This window comes from Calonectris borealis, chromosome 2, assembly GCF_964195595.1.
Source record: "Calonectris borealis chromosome 2, bCalBor7.hap1.2, whole genome shotgun sequence".
Taxonomy (NCBI): domain Eukaryota; kingdom Metazoa; phylum Chordata; class Aves; order Procellariiformes; family Procellariidae; genus Calonectris; species Calonectris borealis.
The window spans coordinates 27,151,676-27,162,868 of NC_134313.1; the positions used below are offsets into that span (position 1 = coordinate 27,151,676).

The following is an 11,193-nucleotide window of genomic DNA, read 5'->3' on the forward strand; positions in this document are numbered from 1 at the left end:
TTGTTGCTCATTTATAAGTTTGCGTCTTCACAAACCATGTTGCAACTTCTGGTTTTAGCACTGTTTTGCCCAATTTACTATCTTACTCAATGAAAGTAGTAAAACCCACCAGGCTGCAACAACAACTAATTTGGGCAAACGCAGTGGAGAGTTTTCCTTTTGCAGCTTGACATTCAGTAAGAAACACAAACTTAAAGTAGGGACCATTTTAAAATGGATCATGTGGGTAAATTTGTGAAAAGAGTGAAGGAGGGGATTTCTGAAATATATGAACTCATAATGCTGATGGTACATAACTTGAGTGACGACTTCCTAGCAGAAGATGGTGACCTAATGTGTATTTTATAGGAAAGTTATAATGATAGTTAATATTATTAAGTACTTTATAAAATGGTTCATTAACTGAAAAGGGGTGTTTCTTCCTTGGACAAATTGCCTTAGAAATGTTGGCCTTTGGGGTCCTGTCTTCATTGCTAAAATAGAATTGTGCCAGCAGATCTACTTTATACAGTTTAAAATCAATTTTGCAATCAAGACTTCTGTTTACAAACTCTTTGGGCTTAATTTCACTGCAAAGCTAACCTGAGTCATAACTTATTCCAGCTATAACTGGAATCCTTTCTACATAAAAAATATGAAGTCTGGGCCTGCGGTTGCTTTTGATTTGAGGCAGTGAGTTTAACAGGAAGATATAGGTTGATATTAAAGTGTCTATCTTGTCAACTACTCTGTACTGTGAGCACAGTTTTGCACCATTTGAATGCTGTTGGTCTTCCAATGCCTTCCCATTCCTCCTTCCTTATTGCCGGAGGGCTCCTGCTCACACCTGGGCCAGCTCGTGGTGCTGCTAAGAACCACTAAGGTTGGCAGAAATCTCAGCCCATGGTTTTATGGTGTGAAGTTTTTATGGGTAAAACTCACTTTGAGTGTTCCTGTCTCATCATCCTTCCTCAGCCCTGCCCTCCTCTGCCCCAGCATTGCTCATTTCTGCGGATCCAGTGTTTTTAAAGAGTCCTGAAAAAGATGTATTTTTAAGGAACACCTCACTGGCTCCCAGCGTGGCTTAACACACACCTCTGCTAGCACAACGGTGAGGGCTGCAACACGGGCATGGCAGCAGGCATGTGGGGTCAGAAAACTTAAAGCAATATTGTTACTAAACATTTTGCATTCTGAAGCTGTGGCTACTGCAGGAGGCACAAGTGAAGGTATAAAGACATGCTCCTGGGGGCAGAGACTGCAAGCGTCCCTTTATATACTGGCAAGGGTTTTGAAGCAGCTACTGTAAGAGCACATAGATCGCTTGTAAATCTCAACAAAATGCAATCAGTACTCAGGGAGTATTGGGGAGGGCTAGCTGTAATTTTCCTGACAAAAAAGCACTCAAATGCCCATGACTCGTCCCTCTGAAATACAGACACGTCTTTCAGCAAAAAGGATGTAACGTGGGAATCAAAATGTCTAGTAGCAGTGATGGTTGTGTTGTAGCACTCACTGGTGGGAAGAGGAAACACAGAGCGAGGCAGGAAAGTTACTGCTATTTGGCTTTAAAGCATTGAAAAAGTTTCTTCATAATCAGCAGAAATTTTGTTTTGCTGCTGTTAATTTAAACAATGCTATTGGGAGGAAGAGGGGGGAACTATACCAAAATGCTGAATGTCTTCAAAGACAGCAACAGTGAGAGTCCAATAAGAACAATTCAGATCATGCAAAAAGCGGTGGCTCCCGTAGGACTTTACCTGTAAAGCTTCATCCCCCAGGACTCCATTCAACCCAAGTGCAACGCTCCGATCCCAAGTGGGAAGGCAGTGCTCGCACTGGGACGGGTGCAAGAGCTTCTCCCACCCACTTCCCCACTGCCTGCTCTTCCCGCTTCAGGGACAACTCAGCCCGCTCCTCTGCAGCTACAGAACTGCCACAAATCCAGGTCTTGCTGTAAAGGAAAACTAAAATCACGGCTGGTTTACGTGGGTGCCCTTGGCTGTGAACTGTGGCAGTTCAGCAGGACCCTGAAGAGAGGAAAAGTGAATGCGGCAGGAACCTCTCCATGTCTCTTACTGTAAGCCAGAGGTTTTTTTATATCCAAAAGTCTTGAGAGCCCTACATCAGAAGGAGGTAAGTGACATGACCTGCGATACTTACTCTAAATTATGCATGTATAATAGCACCCAAGGATCTAATGAAATCTATTATGTTGGACATCGTACACGGAAAGGTTTGCAACCTAAAGGGCTGTTTTTCATTATCCACTGAGGGTGAATTTAGGTCTAAACAAAATATACAGGAAAACACAGTTGCTAATGTGATGGAAATTATTACTGTGTAATAATTTATGGATCTTTTTTGTTGACTTTGCTATTGGGAAATTCACTGTCTAAACATATTGGCTTGATTTAATAAGGGAAAATCAGGCCGACCTAATAGGTGGCTGGAAGATAAAATAAGCAGACAGTAAAAAAAAAAGCTTGAAATAAGCCACTTCTTCACAAATGCATGTGGATTTTTAAAAGTTAATGGGAAAAAAAACCACAAAAAAAAGGATTGCAAGCAGATCAAAAGGACTATATTAGATAAAAAGGCGGGTGGTGCAGTGGAATCAGGCTGTCACATGCATAATTTTTTTAGAGAGAAGAAGGGAAGGTGTTTCAAGAAGCTAGACCTACCTGTCTTGTTCTGAGGGGCTAATAAGACTTTAGAAAAATGGATATGAAGTTTGTTGGTTTTAAAACCTTTTGCTAACCACAGACTCTTGCAGAGACAAATGGCTGGGATCAAACTTCAGACTTACTAAGTACCACTAAAAGACATCATAGTGCTGTGCAGGACTAGAATAAGCAGGAAAACTGAGGAATTGAGAATGAGATGAGTAATACCACAAAGAAAAGGAAAAACTAGATGAGCTGTGGTCAGGAAGCAGAAAGAAGGAAATGTAACTGTATCCATAACCACAGCAGCTGCCCCAAGATGTTTCTCGTCCGGGGGTTGATCATGTTTCTGTGAGGAGCAAGTCCGGGCCCTAAATTAGGCAAACACCACAGTTCAGATTCAGAACAAGAAGGGGTTATCAGATCTCAGGTGGTGCCTGGTTTTCTTTTTTCTTTTTAAGTAACGGTCATCTTTTTCTAATGGCTTAATATCAAAAGTGTGCTTGAGGGAGGGATTTCAATGAAGAAAGCTGGCAGTCATGCCCAGGTTCCATTGATTCAGTGGAATTGGCCCTGGTCCTTCTGGGACAAGTGCTCCCTTAATTTTAGGCAAGTCTACTTCAAACACAATTAGACGAGAGGCTTTTTTTTTTTTTTTCTTTTTTGGCCTACATGCTGAGTGAGACATATTACTTGTAATCACTATATACTAGTTTATTGATTGTGGCTTTTCAGTATTCACTGTAGATAGGCTTGTTTTAACAGAACTGTCAAGAGATGTGTCTGGTTAACAAACAATTACCGATTGAAGGTATAACAGCAAGCACAGGGATTTTGTCAGGACATACAGAAATGTGCAGGGAATTTTGACAAAAGGTGAATGGGATTTTCTTTTGAATCTGTGGGATTTTCTTTCGAATCTGTGGTATTTTTCAAGAGATGTCGCAAAAATCTATTTTCATGAGATTTCAGGGGTGGTTCAATATTTCGTTTTCATCTCTGTTTCCTATATTTTAATATTTGAAAAGATCAGACAAATGGAAATTATTCACGGGAATTGCATATATGGAAAATCCATAAGAGGCCACACGACGGATTACACTGACCCATTGCTTATAATGTAATGTTACCACTAAAATGTATTCCGGTTATTAGGAAAGCTGGAAGTGAGTCAATTATTTGAATAAACAAACAAAGACCTGGTTGCCCCGTAGTTTGGTGCATCCCTGAGACGTCTGCAGGCTCCTTTCCCACGCCTGCTGTCTCATTCCTAAACTAGCAGAGGCTGTTGTGCAAGGCAACCTGACAACTCCTAATAAACAGGTGGCTTAATGCACTCTTCTGAGGCAATCCCTGCACATCAGGCACCTTTGCACATTTGGGGCAGGCCCAGGGAATCTGCAGCATCTGTGTGTACCAGAGGGAGAAGAGGTTTTGCAACTTGGGGAAAGGGAAGGATCAGCTTATCAGGCCAAAGGAAGGTTCCTGTGGTCCCTCCAAAGGGGACATGCATCCTGAGTGCCTGGACGAGCTGGGATACAGCAGTTTGGTGTGTCAGACACTAGAAGAAGATGAGAAGGTAGAAGAAGGTGCCAGCTTTAGCTTTTCCCCTAAACACCATTTTTTGTGTCTAAAAGATGTAAGAAACAGTGGTAACCTCATCAAAAAGAAGTAACTCAGCCTCACAACTGACGATGTAGTTCCCAGCCTTGCTAGGAAGCAGTATCCCTACATGCAAATCCTTAGGTAATTGACTGGGGATACACAGAAACAATACAGGAAAGAAACAAATCCCATACACCTGAATTCAGGTTCTTGTGTTGGGACAAAATATGCATATTTGAATTTCTTAAGGATGAAAGCCTACGTTTTCAAAAGCAACTAATGTTTCCCTTTTCCATCAAGGTCCCAGACTGAGCATCCAAAACCACGTAAAACTGTTGGCCAACAGGTTTATATTTACCCTGGGACTCAGGACTTATTTACCTAAGGCTCACAACATTTCTGCTTATTAATTCCCCTGTTTTAATGTGTTTGGCTTTTGCAAGTTATGACACAGTAAATACATTTGTGTCACTTAGCAACCTCAGCTGTTTCTAAAGGAATGTCTTTTGTTCTTAGAAATCTATTACAAATGCAGGTTACAAAACGATTATTGGGGAATCTAAACACCAGGAGTGTTCTGGCCTCTCCCCATTCTGCATTTGAAGTGTGCACAGGAAATTAATTTACTTTGCACAAGCATCCTTCATTGACACTATTGTTATGAAGAGAAGCTCTGCATATTTAATAGACATAACAGAAGTTTCTGTTGAAAATAAAAGACGTGAGAAATGCCTGGAGAAAGAAAGGACTAGAAAGGACCTCCTAGTCACTGGGTTCACCCAGTTCAAAGCCCTCTTACTGTTTTGTAAACAACACTATAAATATTTTACCATTGCAATGCAACACTACATAGCCTCTGACACAAATTTATCAACCTGATTTATTTCTATACACAACATGTGTCTGAGATCACAGATCATGCAACTTCGGCATTGAAATGTAAACACCTGCGCAAATTAAGTATTGTTTCTCATTTCACACTGATTGGGTTACTGGGTTTCCATAACGGGTTAGAACATGTGCACGATCCTGAACACATACATGTAGTGGAAGGACTGAGATTACACTGGATTGTGGACTTCAAAGGATTTAAGGGTTTTCTTTCTTTGTCCTTAATAGGTTTAAAGCTCAGAAGTCACTTCCAGTTGTCCACCTTGTCAGGATCAGTACAAAAGGTAAGATATATAAACAGACCTTTATATTCTGAAAATGAAATGTATCCTCAGGAAACGCTATAAAATTGTGTCAAAATTGTATAGATGGCCCCATAATGAATACAATTAGTACTTGTTTATAAAATTCAGACTTTGTCCTCTGCTAGGGATATCTGAAAGTCAGGTATTAGAAAAATGTCTTAAAGACTGTTTTCTAAAAATGTGAACAGATAAAGGGAGAGTGCCAATGAACAATAATAATATAAAGGAACCAATTATTGTTTGCAACTGTAACATCTAGCTAATAGAATGACTTAGGCAACAATTTGCAGTGGAAAATTTGGCAATCCCAGAACAGAAACAGACAATACAGAGAAATATATCAGGAAAAATAAAATAGAATCGCAGCAATGTTCGTTGTCAAACTATTGTTCAGAAAAATGTTGTCGGTGGTCAGAAAAATCTTGTCAACAGTTTTGCACCTCTTTTCATCCTTTCATTTTTAAAAGAACCTGCCCCTATCCTTAATGTTTTGGGTTTTTTTAATTGACATTATTGTGGTAACCTGCTAAAGTAAAAGCAGTGCTGCAGAACTCGTCACCAGCAGTAGAAGACAAAGTATGATAACTAGGCTGCGATTCTCCCATTCTAAATGAGAATACCTTGCTATAGCTAACTCGGGACTCCACCAAATGACCCGATGGCTACAACTGAAGAAGCCCAGCCGCTTCCTGGCAGCCAACCCTGCCACTTAGCGCTCACAAACTGCATCAGGGCACCTATACGTACGACAGCCACTTTATTGCAAACCCCCCTGTTGAAGTTGTTCTCATTTCTGCAGAGAGGCACTAGCAAACAACTGACAGTTCATAAACTGCTGTAGTGATTTCTGCCGGGATCATCTGATGGTGGCTGCAGACAGTTTAGACCTGCTCCCGGAATGGATTGGGGTTTGACTCCAGAAAGGACTCTGGGTGCCGACATGCTGAGATCAGCGCCACAGATGTGAGCACAATGTAAATTTATACTGAGCCCGCTTTGGCATAGTTTTTCCCACATAAACAAACCTTTGACGGAGAACTTCAGATCTGACACAGGATATACTGTCTTTTCCAGCATTTCAGCTTTTTTCTTGTCTTTCACTCTTACTGTGAAGAGAGCAGTTAGAATACCAAAGGTTCCCGATTCCTCTAGGAGAACATAATCTGAAAGGCCCTTCTCCCGATAACTGCTTAAGATACGCAATCTACAACACTCATTTTGTTGAGGTGGTAAAACTATTAACCCTGATTAGTAGCATTCAATGTAAATATTTTCAGTGGGTTTAGTCCCAAAATCCTCAGCAGATACTTACTCAGTTGATTGACAATCAGTCATCACTGAAGTTTTGCATTAAAAAAGATATGAGGACATCAGGATTCTGCTAATGACTGCGCTCTGAGCTCCCTATCTGTGGCACTGATCTGCTCTATCCTGCAAACTTTTCCCAGCGCTGCTGTTGGTTAGGGATGCAACGAAGCACGATTTGTGATTATCATTGCTGGGCTCATGAAAGCCCCAGGTGTAGATGTAATCACAAACAGCGCTGAGCTGTGGCTGCTATAGCTTATTTTGCTTTTGTGGGAGGAGAAGAAAAGGCTGGAATAAGCTGTACTGGTTTATTGCAGTTTTGCTTGTACAGAATACCAGATTACCTACTCAGAGGTGCTCTGAATATAGATCTCCCTTGGAATTGAAGTAGATCCATCCACTGCATCTGCGTAGGCCTTTATTTCACTTGAAAAGATACTGCATAATTAGGGTAGAAGTGTTTTCTTAAAAATATTTTGGCGTGGGGAAACAAGATCCTACTTTTTCATTACCTGTAGAACAATGCGATCTGAGTTTTAATGGCCAGTTACCAAGAAGATGCTGAAAATATATATACGTTAAATATATATATGAATATATATATGAATAAATAATATGCAATTAGGTAGCATGTTTTATGCCAAGCTCACATAAATCCAGTGTGGAAATGTAGTAATGGACTTGGACATCTAGGCTGGAGAGACCAGTAACACGTTCAGGTGACAGGCACGTTCACAAACACGTGCACATACACACAGGGTCTCTCTCGTTTTGTGCAGCAAGTGAAAGCAGCTCAGGAAAACACAGACAAACGGACCAAAGGACATGCCTTCTCCTTTGCCAGCTGCTTACTGATTAACCAAGGGCACAGTGCTGATAGCAGTTAGGCGTGTGAGCACCTTCCATTTCACTAGCGGTTCCCCAGCAGTGTCGACCGTGTGCCCAGTTACGTGAATGAGCGTGTTCTGGACTATGCCCCCAGTATTTTGACATCCAGAAAATGTTATTTAAGGCTCATCGTAGAAACTTCAGCACTTGCTTAAAGGACGTGGTGACGGATTCAAGGGAAGGAATGGGACTGGGACAGGAAGAGGCAGGACAGAGCCTTGGTCCAGGTGATGAAGTAAACCGCAGGCAGGTAGAAAACCCAGGAGAACGCCCGCACAGACTTGCTAATTCTAGTGATGGAAAATAAGACCCCAAAGGCGTTTCTATGCCAAGGAATTAAACCCAAAATCAATGCGCTGGCGGATGCGAGGATGCGGCAGGCATACCAAGCAGGAGAACCGTGACCGCCGGGTGCGAACCGGCGGCCGCGCAGCGGTGTGTTGTGGTCTCAGAGCCGGGCGCTGTAGTATGAACGCGTTGCCATCTCAAAACCGAACCTTGTGGGAGACGACTATAAAGGGAGTTGCAACGTAACGATGCGCTCCTGAAGGCACTGGTGCGTAATGTTAGCGCTCTTTTAGGGAAACGCAAGCACCGCTTCCACGTGCGGCGTTAAAGGTAAAGCAGAAACACGAACCGCTGCCGTCCCGCCGGTGCAGCAAGGCAGCTACAGAGGCACCGGCGTACGCTCGTACGCGGAGCCCTTCAGACTATTAACGGTTTCCCGGGGCAGCATCTGTCAGGCCGGCGGGGCTGGGGCAGACACGGTACCGACCGAGGGGGAGGCGGGCCGGGCGCCCGGAGCAAGATCCTCGGGCAGGCGCCCACCCTTCCCTCTGCGTCCGGGCGCCGTTCGCCCTCCTTGGTGCCGCCCGCCTCTCCGCCGGGCACTCGTCCTGCGGCGAGGGGACGGCGCAGGGCCCCCCGCCCCGCGCAGCCCCCGCGGGCCCCCCGGCACCCCCTCCCCGCCGGCCGGCCCCGCGCCTCCCCTCAGCCGGGCCGCCCGCCCCGCCCCCTCACACCCCTCCTGCCAATCATCCTGGCCCCGCCTCCGAGACCCGAGGTGCGGGGTTTGAAAGCGGGCCGGTCCACGCGGCGCTTAGGCGAGGGGGGGGGAGAGGGAGCGGCGCGGCCGGTGGGCGCGGGGCGGCCTCGCCCGGGCGGCGGTCTCCGGCCGCGGGAGCCGCCCCCGCGCCGGCGGGTGAGTCTTCCCCACCCGCCGCGCGGGGCGTCGGCGCCGGGAGCGGTCGGCGGGCGGTTGGTCGCGGGGGCTTCCCCCCCCGCCCGGCGCAGTGGGAGGCGCCCGGGATCCCGCGTCACCCATTGTTTACAAACCAACCCCAGCGGGCCGAGCTCCAGCTTCAACCGCAGCCGCCGGAGCCGCGTGTGCTCGCGTGCGCGCGGGGCGGCGGGCGGCGGCCCCGGTCCCGCTGCGTCTGCGGCACGGCACGGCACGGCAGGGCGCCGGCCGAGATGCCGTGCCGCCCGGGCGAGCGCTTCCTGCTGCTGGAGCGCTCGGTCGCCGTGGGGCAGGCGGGCTCCAAGGAGGTGGACGCGCTGGTGGCCAAGCTGGGCGAGGTGCTGCAGCTGAGCGCCCAGCGGGCGCCGCCGCCGCCCCGCGCCCCCAAGCACCTGGGGCCGGGCAGCGCCCGCGACCGCGCCGCCCCCTACTCGCCGCGCTGCAGCGGCGGCGGCCTGCTGGCGCCGCGGGGGCCGGCTCCGCCGCAAGCCCACCAGCAGCACGCCGAGCCCCCGCGGCCGGACAGGAGCGGCCACCAGCGAGTGACCAAGCAGCTGTGCGGCCGCGGCTGGCTGCGGAGCGCCGCCCGCCGGAGGAAGCAACCGCCGCCGGGGCCGGGCGACGGGCCGGCGGAGGAGGAGGACCCCCACCGGCTCCTGCAGCAGCTCATCCTCTCCGGCAACCTCATCAAAGAAGCCGTCCGGCGGCTGCAGCTGGCGGCGGCGGCGGCAGCGGCGGCGGCGGCGGCCTCCACGGCCTCCAGCGGCAGCGCCTCGGCGGGGAGCAGCGGCGCGGACGGCGAGGCGGCCGAGGCGGCGGCGGTGCAGCCCCTGCAGTAGCCGGCGGGGACGAGCGGCGGCGGCGACGGCGGCCGGGTCAGAGGAGCGCGGCTGGGGCGGCCGCTAGCGGCGGCGGGGTCCCCCGCCGGGCGGGCTGCGGGAGCGCGGTGCTGGCTCCGCCGCGATGTAAGTCTCCCCCCGCGGCGGGGCGGCGGCGGCGGGGCCCCCCCTCCCGCTGCCGGACGGGGACGGGCCGGGCGCGGCGGGGTCGTTGTCGGTTGGGGTGGGGCGGGTGTGCCCCCCCTCCGCGCCAAGGTCACCCCCGGCGCGGCGCCGAGCCCCGCCGCTTTGCAACCGGCGGAGGCCGCGCACACTGCCCGCCCCGAGCTGCTGCTGTGCCCCCCCCCCCCCGCGCGCGCCTTCCCCGGGAGCTCCTCCTCCTCCTCCCCCGCCGGGGCAGCCCGGCCGCGGCCGCCGACCCACCCCCGCCGCCGGTCCCCCGGCCGCCGCGGGGCTGCTCCGTCTCCCAGGAGCCATTTGCAATAATTCTCGGTGACCCCGGCGGGAGGTGTTTCCTTTCTCCTCCCGGGCTGGTTTGGGTTTTTTGTTTGGGTTTTTTATTATTATTATTTTAACGTTTATTATTATTTTTTCCTGTTGTGACTGTATGAAGCAGTTTAAAAAAAATGTGAATATCAAAGCTGGAAGGCAGCTGGACTTAAAATTGTAAAGCCTGATGAGTGAATGGAGCCTGAGACGCATTGTTCACATAAGGTAGCCGAAACAAGTTTTTTCTACCAAAAAAAAAAGAGAAAAAGGAATAAAAAAACCCTGAATCTACCCTTCCCTGACAAACTCAATGGCTCAAATACAAGGTGCAGCTGTTGATTTTAAATATATGCACTTCGTACCGGAGTGTTTGAAATGTGTTCCTGATTTACAGGACTTACTGTCTTAATTAACCTGTCTGTATTGAATAAACGTGGTCTTGTTTTTATTTTTGGGTCTGTGTCTCATTGTTAAGGGGAAGTGCATTTTGGTTTGTGAGAACAAAACTATGTGGATGATGCTCCAGTGGGCACGTTCCCCTTGATCTTCTTTCAGTTGTGAGATCTCCATTTTGCAGACAAAAAAAAAATCCCTACAACAATCCGCATAGTCTGATGCAGCGGGACACTGGTTATTAATGCACGGAGATGCAACTGAGCCCCTTTGTTTGCCAGCAGCGCTCATTGAGACGCCCCTTCGAGCCGCCGAGAATGTGGCTGGTGGAATTTATAAGTCAAATCATACTGAAACCAAAATTAGGTATCTCGTATTGGGGAAGGAACAGAGCTTGTGTTGGTTACTTGTTTGTTTTTTTTTCTTTCTCCGGGGGTGGGGGGGGAAAGACTCTAGAAAGGAGGGGAGAGAGGTCTAGGCAGCAATTTTTAAAAAAAGAAATCTGTAAAACGTAGAATTTGATGCTGGTGATAAGATTAAGTTCCAATACCTATTCTGAAAAGCTTCCTTGGTAAAATCCTACGTTAGGT

The 11,193-nt window shown here is 48.3% G+C and overlaps 1 protein-coding gene across 1 annotated transcript; it reads left to right on the forward strand.

The window, feature by feature from the left end:
• Nucleotides 1–7,613: 7,613 nt before the first annotated feature.
• LOC142078634 (GSK-3-binding protein-like) lies at nucleotides 7,614–10,658 on the forward strand. The gene has a single exon (XM_075141464.1). It carries the CDS (start codon nucleotides 9,116–9,118, stop codon nucleotides 9,719–9,721), a length of 606 nt encoding a protein of 201 aa, XP_074997565.1. The 5' UTR covers nucleotides 7,614–9,115; the 3' UTR covers nucleotides 9,722–10,658.
• Nucleotides 10,659–11,193: the final 535 nt, after the last annotated feature.